Here is a 13,885-nt window from a genome sequence, read left to right on the forward strand (position 1 = left end):
GTATTTGTATGTCCTGTCCCTTTCCCAGCTCTCCTGATGGAGGCCTACAGAAGAATCTGCTCCTGGACGCCTTTTCTTTGCCGGCCTTTTGCACTCCCCCCGTTGACCGTGAAACCAGTGGCTTCTCTGCCTTGTCTGTGTAGGTCTTGGGAACTTAGTTCCGTAGGTGTGGGAACTAACACAGCCTGTCCCCTCCTCCTAGATCCAAGACATGGTGGCCATCAGGCACACGGCCTGCAACGAGCAGCAGCGGACGACGATGATCCTGCTGTGTGAGGACGGCAGCCTGCGCATCTACATGGCCAACGTGGAGAACACCTCCTACTGGCTGCAGCCCTCCCTGCAGCCCAGCAGCGTCATCAGCATCATGAAGCCTGTGCGCAAGCGCAAGACAGCCACCATCAGTAAGGCCCTGCCGCCGAGGCGTGCCTGGGGAGGGGACTCGGGGTAGATGGTCATGGTACCCGTGAGCAGCGGGGCTGGGCCTTCTTCAGTGCTAAGGGTCTGCACTTCCAGGGCAGGGGGCGTGAGTTCAGGCTCTGGTCGGCTAAGATCGCAGATGCCTTGTGGCATGACAGAAGAAAGAAACGGGGACTGCCTTGCTTGTGTGGCTTATAAAGGTAGAGCTGGTGCTGGCTAGCTCCCCAGAAGCAGCGTCGAGGCTCCTGCAGCCACCCCCTTTCTGTGCAGGGCAAGCATTTGTTGGCGCTCCTCTGCAGACAGTAGTTCCTAGGTGCCCAGGAAAAAGGATGCTCTCTTGCATCTGGTTTCAGATAGTTTTCTCTGGGTTTAGGGAAAGTGGCTTACCTGATGCAGCGGGCAGGACGGAACTGGCGGAGGAGTAGATCATTCAGTTGGTTCATTCTCACCAAGTAGTGTAGAAGCCAGGTCTTCCCTGGTGGCTCAGCTTAAGAATCCACCTGCAATGCAGGAGACATCAGTTCGATCCCTGGATTGAGAAGATCCCCTGGAAGGGAGGGCATGGCAACCCACTCCAGTACTCTTGCCAGAAAAATCCCATGGACAGAGCCTGGCGGGCTAGAGTCCATGGGGTCGCAGAGTGAAGAGACTGAGAGGCACGACTGAAGAGACTGAGCACGCATGCATGCCGTGCAGAAGCCATCATAGGTGTCCGAGCTGGGAGTCTTGCTCCTGAGTGGTGAAGCAGGACTCTTGCAGGAGTGAACGCTTGAATTTAGGTCTGAGCGAAAAGATCATTACAGCGTTCTTCCCACTCCCTGGAGTCTGTTCTAGAGCCTGTGTTTTAGAAAATTGTGCAGCTCATCCTTTATAAAGAAATAGTTTCTCTTGTTTATTTTAGATAAGCCAGCTCTGAGAGAGCCTGTTGTGAGTGAGTGTTCTGGATCCTGACCCCAGATCTCTTTGCCCTGCAGGGTCATGTTGTGGTTGGGGGTGGTGACTGTTGGGCAGCTGACCACATGTAGGCATCATAGTGATGCCAACTGTGTGATCCCGAGTTGGCCTGAGGTTGGGACGCACGTGTGTGAGCTCGGGCAGAGTTGGTGGGGCCGCATTAATGATGATGCTCTCTGGCCCCCCGGCACTGCCCTCCACAGCAACCCGCACCTCCAGCCAGGTGACCTTCCCCATTGACTTCTTTGAGCACAACCAGCAGCTGACCGACGTGGAGTTTGGTGGGAATGACCTCCTGCAGGTATACAACGCACAGCAGATAAAGCACCGGCTGAATTCCACTGGCATGTATGTGGCCAACACCAAGGTGAGGGCCGGCTGCACAGCCCTGGGTGCAGTCCCTGGGAGGCAGGGCTCGAGAGCAGTGTGGTTTAAGGAACACATCTCCTGTCAGGGTGCGAGACTCACAGTCACTAACCCTTGACTCTAGTCTAACGGTCCCAGAATAAACAGATACTCTCAGCTCCATGCAGAAGGGGTCCTGCTCCCATGTTACCAGCAGGGTTACCGTACACAGGGCTCAGGAGGCAGTTAATGCCGGGGAGAAAAGGAGCCTGAAATGGAAGGGTCTCCTCCCTGCCTGTGTTTCCCGTCCTTGGAAGCCAGGCGTCATTGCCAAGGAACTAGAGGATAAAGGTGTTGTGCAGGGTCGCACGTGTGTCACTGTCTTAGGAAGGCCGGGAAGTTGGCCCTTCAGAGCTTGTGTTCATTTTGCCATGTGCGCCTCTCCCCGCTCCAGCCCGGTGGCTTCACCATTGAGATCAGTAACAACAACAGCACCATGGTGATGACAGGCATGCGCATCCAGATTGGCACCCAGGCAATTGAGCGGGCCCCGTCGTACATTGAGATCTTCGGCAGAACCATGCAGCTTAACCTCAGTCGCTCACGCTGGTTCGACTTCCCCTTCACCAGAGAAGAAGCCCTGCAGGCGGATAAGAAGCTGAACCTCTTCAGTGAGTCCCCAGCTCCTGGCACAGATTGTATCCGTCTCGCGATTAATTCTGACCGAGGGGCCACTTCTCTGTGGCTCTCCAGGATTCTGGGGTTCCCCCGCTCTACCGATAGCTCTGTGATCTCTGCCATCAGGAAGCGTTGAGCTTCATTTGAGATATAAAGGAGGCAAGGGATATACTTGAGAACGGGAGGGGTAGAGACGGGGCAGCTGCTTCAGGGCTCCCTTCTGTAGGCTTGGGTGACCTTGCCGATGGGGCTGCCTGCCTGTCTAGGCAGAAAGGCGGCGAGACTAACGCCTGACATCACAAAGCGCTCTGAAGGTGCAGTTGAGGGCCTCAGGGCACACGTCACCGAGAGGTGTTTAGCAGTGCCCTTAAAAGCTCAGAGTAGACATCCCTGGGCCTTCCATGAGGTTGACAACTTTCCCTACCATTTACTGGCCGGCCACCTGTCTGATACTCTTTCTTCCAGAAACAGTTGCTGTTAGTAGGAATGAAGATGATCTGTGCTTTGAACAAAAGGAGTGTTCCCTGGGGGTGGAGTTGGGAGACACGGTATTCTGATAGCACCAGAGGATCCCTGCACTGGTATTTGGGGTCTCTTCTTCGGAGAGACTTCACAGACTTTTGGTTCATGGAACTGTGTCTACATGTATTCAGCATCTGTACCAGGTGAAAGTGCTGCTGAAGTCTCAGGAGATAAAGTTCCTCTCTGACCGTGACCTGGATGTGGCTCAGCACGTGGTCCACACCAGTCTGGTCTGCTCTGGAGGGGGTGGTGTCGCCCGTCAGAGAGCGTGCTTCCTAACGGCTTCTCGTGCCTGTTGTAGTTGGGGCCTCGGTGGATCCAGCAGGCGTCACCATGATCGATGCCGTGAAAATTTATGGCAAGACTAAGGAGCAGTTTGGCTGGCCTGATGAGCCTCCGGAAGAATTCCCTGCTGCCTCCGTCAGCAACATCTGTCCTTCGAACCTGACCCAGAGCAACGGCACTGGAGACAGCGACTCGGCGGCCCCAGCCGTCACGGGTGGCACCGTTCTGGAGAGGTACCGCGCTGGCGGGGCAGCCCTTTGTTCTTGCTGGCTCCGCTCTCCCGGCGGAACCTGAGTCTTGAGAGACCCAGCCCCTCCTAAGTGTCCCAGGCCTGGCCTGTGATTTTCAGGATTTCACACCGCCCCCGCACGCAGGGTCTCCTGATGAGCAGACCGGGCTTGGCGGTGTGCTCAGAGCCGGCTGACTCCCAGGGCTCTGCCCAGGGGCTGCTGTCCCTTCCTTTCTCTTACTGCTCAGGTGCCCTTGGGAGCAGTCAGAGGCTGCTGACCAGACTACGCTTGAGCCAGAATTAGAGATTAGGATCCAGTCTTGCTGAAATTATAGGGAACATCTTCCCTTTCATTCCGATCCCATCCTCTTTCCATCTCTCTCTGCAGCAGGTACTCCTGTGGTAAGAGCACTGCTGCCCGGAGGCTGCCCCGGGCCTCTTGGAGCAGAGTCTACAGCCCCCTGCGGCGCCCCCCAGCGGCCTTCTTAAGCACTGCGCTTGGCTTCTTTGTGCTGGGGAGCTGCTGGTTTGCCGCGGTAGATGCGGTGATGCAGAATGTAAGATGTTCAGTGCTTACATTGAAGGTGTAAAAGTAGCCTGGCTTGGAATCACTGCCTCCCACCAGCAGCCTCCCCGCCCCTCCTTTTCTCTGTCTCCCCACGCCCTTCCCACTCTATTCTTATATTGTTTGCTTAGGATGTGTTTCCAGGTTTCTCTGAGCTTCACATTTTTTTCCTTTTTTTTTTCTTTTGCTTCTCCCCCAAGTTCTGAAACTGAGTCCCTAACCAAGCTGGACCGGTTAGTATGCCCTCTTTGATTTCTTTGCACGAGCGAGTGTGTGTTAGAGAGCCGTGTAACTGATGACGTGGCTTTGCGTTGATTCCGCTTCTGTGGACGAGTCCTGCTGCTGCTTTCTGTCCCCATCGTTGCATGGCTGCAGAGCTGTCCCGCGTCCCCGTGGAGAATGCGGGGGGTTGGACGTGCGCGCCTGGTGTCGGCCGCCCCGCCTTCCCCCACCGCCCTCTGCAGGGGTGAGGAGGGCGTGGGGCGCGAGTCAGTGGAGAAGGTCTGTCATCGGAACAGCCAGGGAGCTTGTTCTGTCCTCCTAGGTCTTATGCCCCAGGTCCCTCCCTACTGCTGCCCTCTGCCCCTTGACCTTTTTCTCACCAGCTGCCTCCTCCACACTTTGCCCTGTCTGTCCAGAGCCTCAGCCCTCACAACGTTGGTCTTGACTGTGCTGCCTTAAACGCACACGAGGGGGCCCTGGGGAGTGTTTCCCTTGGTACCCTTCAGTGGTTGGGTTTCTCATCCTTCCCTTAGAGAAAATTGCCCAGTTTCCTAAAGGGGCTTCATCGTACCCTTTGAATGTTCGTGATTGGCATGAACCTAAAAATCCAGTTGGTTCTCTTCCCCATACTGGGCGACTCCTGGGAAGTGCTTTTGTGCATTTTCTTGGAGGTGTAAGTCAAGTGTAACCATAGCTCTCCCAGTGTAGGAAGATGGCTTGAACCTTTCCCTTTGTGTATCCCCTTTGCCCACTGATCTCGGGGCACCTGAGCTTCGGGGCCTGTCACATCGAGACTGTTAAGCCTGTCTCCGTGATCCCTGCCACAGGCAGCAGAAGGAAGCGCCCTTATCCTCTTTGAGGAAGGAAAGCCCTGTCTTTGAGTCACGGATTATGAGCGTGGCCTCAGGTTGATCTGCAAGCAGGAGCCAGGTTCCTTCCGGCCTGTGACACAGGGAGCCACACGTGTGGTGCCTGTGGCAGGTCTTACCGTGCTTTGATTTCGTGTTTGGCATTCACTAGCTGTCCCTCAAGGCCTCGGGACTGTAGTCTGCGCAGGCTAAAGCACCAGGCGGAGGGAAGGGGGGCGCTTGTACTCAAGCCAGCTTTTCTGTCTCCCCAGGCTTGTTGTGAGTTCTTTAGAAGCCCTGGAAAGCTGCTTTGCTGTTGGCCCAATCATTGAGAAGGCAAGTCACTTTTTAAGCACATGGAAGCTTTCTGAAGAGGCAGGAGGTCAGTGGAGTGGTCAGAGGCCCCAAAGCCTTTCAGCTCAAGTACATTTATAGCATGATCTTGATTTGCAAAGGTGATCCAGAGGAGTCTTCAGCTTAAGGCTTTATGTCCTACTTCCAGGGGACCCATGGAGAGAGTGTTCTGTAAAACAGGACGAGTGCTAATTAAAGAGCACTGTTGCAGGAGTCCTGATCTTGGTCTCGACTGCTGGTGATGTCGTGGGAGGGTTGTAATCTCTGGAGTTCTTTGTTTTGTTCCCTGTGGCCCATGGAGCCCATGCTAGTCCTGGTAGCCGGGAAGGGGGAGGGCAGAGTGTGGGCAGCTCATCCTGCATGGACGGTGTGGGGTCAGTGGCAACCCTGCTGTCTTCTGCGTCAGGAGAGAAACAAGAACGCAGCTCAGGAGCTGGCCACGCTGCTGCTGTCCCTGCCCGCCCCTGCCAGCGTCCAGCAGCAGTCCAAGAGCCTTCTGGCGAGCCTGCACACCAGCCGCTCGGCCTACCACAGCCACAAGGTAATCAGGGCATCTTCTGTCGAGGTGGACGTGGTGGCACTGGCGGGAGAGCAAGTAAGTTGGCCTTTTGGACGCAGCAAGGGTGGCGCGGAGTCAGGCGGGGAGAGGAGAGCATTGAGGTCAGACCCACATAGCCTCTAGTTTCTCCTGAGAAATGAGTACCACTGAGAATGAGGACAGGCCTCTAACAGGCCCCTGGTTCGCGTTCTTTTTTTTTTTTTTCCTGTTAGATTAGTAGAATCGACAAGATCTAAGGAAGGGAGAGGGGGACATTTGAGTCAGGCTTCTCACTGGAGGACGGGGGAGGGGTGTCTCAGGTCAGGACTGCTGGCGTCGTCCCTCCTGCGGTCCCGTGCGGGCCTCAGGGAGGAGGGCTTACTTGTTTGGGAAGAATTTAGTGGTGAGTTGGTGAAAGAGACTCGGGGAAGTCTGGGGAGAGGGACTCTCACCTATTAAAGTAAGTAGCAATGGAAGACAGTAAGTTTGGCCAGTTTCTATGAATAGAAAAGAGTGTTAGCATTTCAGATCCATGAGGAGGGAGCCACCGGCCTGAATGCCTTGGTTAGCTTTTCTGCCTCCAATGCAGAGAATTGACAAATGTGAGTTTAACTTGCTGAACCTCTCAAGGAAAGGCAGTTTTGGAAATAGTTTTGGTATGAATCTGCAGAGAAATGACTTTGTAGGAAAGAAATCTGGGATGTTGCCATTCTGGAGAATTGGCTGGTTCTGGTTTTCCAGTCAGACTTTGATACTGATTTCATGGCTTTCAAATATTTTTAAGTGGCTTTAACATTTTATGTTTAAGAAATAGAACTGTGTTGGGCTGCCCTGAAGGTTTCTTTCAGGTAGTCGGTGGTAATTAACCTGTTCCCTTGAGAGGAAGTCGCCAGCCTGACAATCTGCAGTTCCTGTCTCCTCTGGGCTTTAGTACCCAGGCCTTCTTTGCCTTTGGCTCATCCTCTGTGATTCTTTGGTTGTAGGATCAGGCCTTGCTGAGCAAAGCTGTGCAGTGTCTCAACACATCGAGCAAAGAAGGCAAGGATCTGGACCCTGAGGTCTTCCAGAGGCTGGTGGTCACGGCGCGCTCCATTGCCATCATGCGCCCTAACAACCTGGTGCACTTTACGGAGTCAAAGCTGCCCCAGATGGAAACAGGTGAACTTGGCCTGTGTGGCCGCGGTCCTGAAGCCTGCCTACTCATCTTCTTTACTCTCTCACCTTCTCGTAGTTCTCTCTGGCCTCTGATGGACTTCGTGCTCTGAGATAGGGATCTCACTGGCTCGTCTTTATAGCTTGTAGGGCTTCTGACATTAGAGTTATACCATTTTAATAAATAGATACTCTTTCCAGTGCTTACCCCTTGGGTTACTCTTGAGTTTACTTAGTGTTCTGGACATCGGATGTAATCGGGCTCTGAAGTTACTGTCTCTTTAAAATCTTCAGGGGAAGGTTAAGCTTGTGCCCTGGTTGCTTTAAAGTAAGAGAATCAGTCATATCTTCTGCTTTGGCGCTGTTCTTTTGCCAGTATTTTGTTAACATGAGTAGCAGCCTGCCTCAGCGCTTGATGCTGTTTCCTCCTCTCCTCGTGCTGGCTGGGTACCGCACCTGCTTGGCTTTCATCAAATAGAGCTTATCGACGCCTTTAGGGTTCTGTCATTCACGTGCTCCCATAGGTTGTCATCGTCCTGTTCTTCCTCTAATACTATAATCTAGGAATCTTTTTAGAAAATCTTAGATGTTCCCCTAGGTTTTAGAAGTCGAACAGTTGGACCTCAGATCTCTGACTCTGCTGTAAGATCCTGAATGCTCCCCCTGCTACTTAATTCTAACATCACTGTTTTCTGTGATATTCCTTTCCCAGACTGTTTTTTTCCTAGATGTGCCTGCTGGAATCTAGGGATAGTTGGCATATTGATTGGGGCCCCACTTGAAACTCCCTCCCCAGGCAAGCTTCCTTGACCTGAGTTAACCTTAAAACAAATTAAATTCCATCTTCAATTTACCGTCGTTAATCATTTTTTTTTTCTCCTGCTTAGAAGGAGCAGATGAGGGGCGAGAACCTCAGAAGCAGTTGGAGGGAGACTCCTGTAGTTTCATCACGCAGCTGGTGAACCACTTCTGGAAACTCCACGCCTCCAAACCCAAGAATGCCTTCTTGGCGCCTGCCTGCCTGCCAGGTATCATGTTAAAAGGGACATTTGATAGTGAAACCTGATGTAAGTTCTTTCTTTGAACAGATTGTACTCTTCACCTTGAGCCTTCATCATCCATCTCTTCCAGACTGAATATTTAGGAAATACAAGTCTGTGAGATCAGTGTTCCTGATGGAGGAATTTAGCAGTGTAGCAGAGGAATGGAACTTTCTTGATCTCTCCATGTCGGGTTGCATACTTCACATAAAGACGTGTGTGTGTGTGTGTGTGCGTGCGTGCGTGCATGCCTCCTTAGTGGTGTTTATGATTGTTTTAAAAAATCTTGGAAAGCTTGATTCAAAGCCAGTTAAAAAGGTAAAAGTTAAACATCATCCTAGAGAATTACTGTATTTCTAAGCCATTGCTGCCTTTAGTGTCTAAGTCTTCACACTATCCCAGGGTTAGGTGGAAGGGCCAGCTCTGAATAGCTGGAAAAGTAGAAGGGCCCCTGCTGCTCACTTGTGTTTGGGTGTTGCTTGGGCAGTAAACCTCAAACGCGTGTTCAGGACGTCTTATCACCTGAGGTCTGGGGATCATTGGGAACATTTGGACTCGGCTCACCTCTTCACACTTGTCTGCTTTGTGTTTTGATATCTATAGAGAGTAGATCTATTTATTTCTGTGATGCAGGGTATCTGGAAAAGCTTTTGGGGCAATTGGAGAGACTTAGGAGACTGTTAATGGAACAGATCATAAATAATGCTGACGGCCTGCATTCTGTGTGTGTGTTTCGTTTGTTTCTCCCTGTATGTGCTCTCCTTTAGGCCTGACTCACATTGAAGCTACCGTCAATGCTCTGGTGGACATTATCCACGGCTACTGTACCTGTGAGCTGGACTGCATTAACACAGCATCCAGGATCTACATGCAGATGCTCTTGTGTCCCGTACGTATCCTTACCACCCCTGATAATCGTAACTAACCAGCCTAATGTCTGGAAAAAAATTTTTTTATAAGTTTGCTATCTAATGAAATGAAATAGACTTAAGGGAAGGCAGTGGGAATTAAGAATTTTGAAGATCAGTAAAACCTGTAACATCTTACTCATTCCATGGAAAGAAAGGTTGGAAAAGGGAATGGACTAGGTCTTGCTCATCCAGTTGCTGAGGAATATACTGATGGTTGTTTCGCAGTTCGTGCTAAGTGAGTCCTGATTAAATGGCCGCCTGGATGAGCAGCATCAGGGTCTGCTTGCAGCGGCTCGAGCGCAGAAGCCAGTGTTGAAAGGACTGGTTTTAGCACAGAGTTACGGTGAGCCTGGTCCCCTGAGGAAAAGGCAAACCTCGTGCGTGCAGAGCCGAGGGACTTCAGGGACAAGTGACCTGCCAGTCTCTTACCAGGAGCTAAGAGCAGGACGCAGTGTACAGGTCTTCTCTATGCCATGTCGGGGAGTGGACTTGGCTGCTGACCTGATGCAGCAGGTTGCAGGTGAGAGTAGGCAGATTTTCCACATGCGTGTAAGCAATGGTCCAAGAATGCAAAGTGTTTTATAGACAGTGTCATAAATAACATTAAAACCTAAGAATGATGGTTTTTTTCAACCTCAGGACCCTGCTGTGAGCTTCTCTTGTAAACAAGCTCTAATTCGCGTCCTCAGACCAAGGAACAAAAGGAGACATGTGACATTGCCCTCCTCCCCTCGAAGCAACACTCCAATGGGTAATGTGAGGTCTGAGTTTGGGCTCGTGTGAGCGTGGTGGGTGGGGGAGAAGGCAGACACAGCTTTAGGACATGCTGCTTGTGTGACCGAGGTCCTGGAGACTTCTGTTTCCGTGTCCATGGGCTCACTCTGCCTTATGCCTTGAAGGATTAAAGGTGGCGTGTAAAAAGCTTACGGCAAGTAGAATGAGAGAAAGGAAAGTTGAAGCCGAGGGAAGATAAAGGTGCAATAGTAAAATCAAGCCGAGGACATAAAATCTACACCACGGAGTCCTGTGTGGTAGTTGATGAAGTGCTTGTATTTGGCAGAAAGCTTCTAAAAAGCCATAGCAAAAACGAAATGAGAACAGTTCAAAAATCATAGTGACTAAAAAAACCCCGCATTTTTCAGGAACTGAAAAATTTCCTGGTATGAATGCTCTTATGTTAAGGGTCCATTTTGTCGCCTAATGGGTAGTATGCTCAATGAAAGTTTTGCCTCGTAAGATTGAAGGTAAATTTCACAAGAAAGTTCCCTCTTCATACACTTGCATACAAGTCAAGGACATACATTTAACATTTTAGTAAAAGCAGTTCTAAAAATTGTCCAAATCGTAGCCTTAGTATCTTGTGTAACTCTGGTTACTTGGTTTAGCTCAGGAGTAAAACTCCAGCGAGAGTCACATAGGCAGTTTAAGGTTTTATATTAGCCACTTGATAAAGAGTAAAAAGAAATACGTGACATGAACTTACTAATAATTCAGTATATAAAAAATATCATTTTAACGTGTTAATCTAAAAAATTAGTAGTAGTAAAACATTCTCCATTCCTAAAACAATTTTTGGAAGAGTTTTAAGCGGCTGGTGCGTGCCGTGTCCGTCAGCACCCCGTCCCACGGGGGCGCGCCGCGCTGTAGCTCGTGGCCACGGCTGCTTCGGTGCACTGCAGGCCTGGAGGCGCTCGCGCCGCTTCACGGCCTCCAGATGGCTCTCCTTGACCATCATTCACCTTACCTAAGTCTTTACTGCATCAGGCAATGATTTGTGCATCTTTTGTCTGAGGAGAATCTCGAGTGCGTCAACAGTTTGTTTCCGGTTAAGGCACATCCACGTGTGTTTTCAGCCCTTCAAGCAGAAGGCGAGGTCTCCGTCCTCTTCCGACAGTTAGGGGTCTAACCTAGGCGTCTCCGTTTCCAGGAGGCCTCTCCCCTCCACACCGGAGCTGGCTGGGGCAGTGCTGTCCTCAGTCTCATCCAGTGGTTTCACAGTTCAGTTGGCTCTTCTCATAAGAATTATGCAGTGTGAAAACCTCACGGACGCAATTGTTTTTGGGGAGGAAAAAAGTATAATACTCCAAGCTGCCATGAACGATAGCAGATAGGCAATCTCAATTGTAGTATTTTCCGTCTTGCCCAAGGACTCCTGAGGGTTGATGGGAGCTCTTGGGGTCTGCTGGTCTTAGATTTTTCTGCTTTATGGAATCCAAAATTCCACAAAGGATTTTGTTTTCCTTCATCGGCCAGAAAAGACTTATCCTAAGTGGGGCCAGCTGTCACTGCCAGCCCCCGCTTCCCAGATCCTGCGGGGTCCAGGAAGCAAGAGGACAAGGCCAGACATGGCCCCCTGGAATTTACCCTTGAGGCACAGGGTGCTAGCTGGTAGCTTGTCTTGGCTTTTGTTTGCTCTGTAGCTTGTCTTCCCACGTCCCGGGGGAGGATCACGCGAGTGCCTTCAGGTGACGGGGTTTCTCTGACTCAGGAGACAAGGATGATGACGACGATGATGACGCAGATGAGAAAATGCAGTCATCGGGGATCCCGAATGGTGGGCACATCCGTCAGGAAAGCCAGGAGCAGAGTGAGGTGGACCACGGAGATTTTGAGATGGTGGTGAGTCTGGCAGCAGGCGGGGAGGAGGAGCCTCGGCACACTCCTCCAGCTCTCGTTCGGGGCCTTGCACAAGCTCCCGTAGCCACGGGACACTGACAGAGCTCTCTCTCTGCAGTCTGAGTCGATGGTCCTGGAGACGGCGGAAAACGTCAACAATGGCAACCCCTCTCCCCTGGAGGCCCTGCTGGCAGGTGCAGAGGGCTTCCCCCCCATGCTGGACATCCCGCCGGACGCAGACGACGAGACCATGGTTGAGCTAGCCATCGCCCTGAGCCTGCAGCAGGACCAGCAAGGTAGAAGGCAGTGTCAGGAGCACAGCGGCCCCTTGGCCTGGCACAGGAAAGAGGGTCTGGCAGTTACTGATAACCAGCTGACCTAGCTTATCCCCAGACGTGGGGAGAGGGCGATCTGGGTGAGAGCTGTGCAGAGACACAGGTGGAGAGTGAGAGAGACTGAGCCGGGCTTCTCAGCGTGGGGGCCGATCTCATAGTGCTGGTGGTTTGGTCTTTAGGCTTGTTTCCTCCTGAATTGGAGAGATTCCTCCAGCCTGTGTCCTGCCTGAGCTGAAGGAAGCTTCCGCCATCTCTGTAACTGATTTGGTGGGTGGACAGCAGTGGCTGTTGAGTAGCTTCCTCTAGGCCAGAGTGGGTCACATGCTGGCGAGTGAAGGCTCTGAGGGCGGCAGGCGGCCGAGGCAGCGCTGTGGACGGGGTCTGGCGGGGACGCCGTGCTCACTCTCCACTTGTTTCCCAGGCAGCAGCAGCAGTGCCCTGGGCCTGCAGAGCCTGGGGCTGTCCGGCCAGGCACCCAGCTCTTCCTCTCTGGACGCAGGAACCCTCTCTGACACCACAGCATCAGGTAACTGTCCGCAGCAAGGAGTGCGGCTCAGGGCCCCAGGACCCTCGGGCCTCGTCTCCAGTGCTGTGAGAGTGTCATGGGCAGCTGCTTTGACAGGCCATTCTGGACTTCCTGCTTCTGCCGTGGCTTTAGAAATGCGGGCGCGGAAGGCCCAGCGCTGCAGCTCGGCAAAGTCGCTATGGCTCTGCTTCCCTCCACTTTGCATGCTGCCTGGCTTCAGCTGATTCCCCCAGAAGGGCCAGGAGAGCATCTTGCAGGTTAACCAGCTTTAGGGCTGAAAGCGCAGCTTTCAGGCTTCTTCACCAGAGTTCTAACATTTTAGACGAGATCAAAAGGGAGACAAGAAACAGAGCGCATACCTTTTAACTTCTTTCTCTTGATCTACAAGAAGCGGAGTGAACGCTTCAGGTCAGCGTGGGTCACCACCAGGGATCTGAGCTTGGGGGGGTAGGGTTTTTATGGACAATTCAAACGCATAGGAAATCTTCAGACTTCATTTTGTGTTTACTTTCAATGTCTTTCCTAATTTGATTAAAAAAACCCTCAACATCCTGAGTGGAGAGTTGGACCGAATAGAGGAGGATGGAGCATCTCAACAGTCTCCTGGAAAGTCAGCCCCTGAGTAATCGAAGGGTTGATGGAGAGTCTTCAGACTGACATGTCCTGTGTGTGTGTGTGTGTTTTCCTTTCTTTCCTGTTTGGCCTCTCATCCTCCGTAGTTGAGAAAGGGAGAAGCTGGCTGCCCCTCACCTGCTGCCGTGCCTTGCTGCTTCCCTGGGGCTCTTGAGTTGCAGTCACTTCAGGCTTGGCGGTCGCTGTTGTGCGGTGCGGTTATGTTCCTGCTGTGCTCTGTGGCTGTCTTGGCTTTCCTCCCCCGTGTATCTCATCCAGCATTATCCTCCTGTCTCAGCTCCGCCCTGATCCTGGATGCTGTGGCTGTCTCTGGGGAATTTCCTTGCTTCATTATTAGCATCTGATGAGGAAGTTTGAAATTTCCCAGTGAGCTCCCCTCTGAACCATCTGATTGAAAAAAAAAAACCAAACAACCAGGGTTGATTCAAGAGCTCATGATAAGTGATTTCCTAGCATTAGCGTAAATTGATTACAAAACGAATCTCCTGAAAATTCAGAATCTATGCTTTTGAGTGGTACTGGCTAGTTTCTGATCTCAGCAGGTGTCAGTAACACCTAGACGAAGGTGACCATGAAGCATTTTAGCTAGAACACTGTCCGCGTCACAGATTCTTGACTCTCTGCGCTGTTTCACTCACACTGTGACGTGGCAGCGAAGGAAATGCCCGGTGAGCTGGGTTTTCGCGTCTGTCTAAGAACCGTGTGCGACGCA

General features: G+C 51.8%; 1 protein-coding gene across 6 annotated transcripts in view; it reads left to right on the top strand.

The window, feature by feature from the left end:
* UBR4 (ubiquitin protein ligase E3 component n-recognin 4) overlaps nucleotides 1-13,885 on the top strand; it is a 138,233-nt gene that overhangs the window by 61,229 nt on the left and 63,119 nt on the right. For 2 of the 6 annotated variants that reach the window (XM_055574305.1, XM_055574307.1), the window contains exons 46-60: nucleotides 203-404; nucleotides 1,578-1,741; nucleotides 2,174-2,390; nucleotides 3,221-3,437; nucleotides 4,199-4,231; nucleotides 5,341-5,404; nucleotides 5,829-5,963; nucleotides 6,944-7,118; nucleotides 7,825-7,908; nucleotides 8,000-8,140; nucleotides 8,920-9,041; nucleotides 9,703-9,814; nucleotides 11,552-11,682; nucleotides 11,798-11,975; nucleotides 12,436-12,540. In XM_055574305.1, coding sequence (XP_055430280.1) covers nucleotides 203-404; nucleotides 1,578-1,741; nucleotides 2,174-2,390; nucleotides 3,221-3,437; nucleotides 4,199-4,231; nucleotides 5,341-5,404; nucleotides 5,829-5,963; nucleotides 6,944-7,118; nucleotides 7,825-7,908; nucleotides 8,000-8,140; nucleotides 8,920-9,041; nucleotides 9,703-9,814; nucleotides 11,552-11,682; nucleotides 11,798-11,975; nucleotides 12,436-12,540 — 2,080 coding nt within the window. The remainder of the gene's footprint in view (nucleotides 1-202; nucleotides 405-1,577; nucleotides 1,742-2,173; nucleotides 2,391-3,220; nucleotides 3,438-4,198; nucleotides 4,232-5,340; nucleotides 5,405-5,828; nucleotides 5,964-6,943; nucleotides 7,119-7,824; nucleotides 7,909-7,999; nucleotides 8,141-8,919; nucleotides 9,042-9,702; nucleotides 9,815-11,551; nucleotides 11,683-11,797; nucleotides 11,976-12,435; nucleotides 12,541-13,885) is intronic. The other 4 variants (XM_055574306.1, XM_055574309.1, XM_055574308.1 and 1 more) reach the window with 4 other exon arrangements.

This window comes from Bubalus kerabau, chromosome 3 (genome assembly GCF_029407905.1).
Source record: "Bubalus kerabau isolate K-KA32 ecotype Philippines breed swamp buffalo chromosome 3, PCC_UOA_SB_1v2, whole genome shotgun sequence".
Lineage (NCBI taxonomy): Eukaryota > Metazoa > Chordata > Mammalia > Artiodactyla > Bovidae > Bubalus > Bubalus kerabau.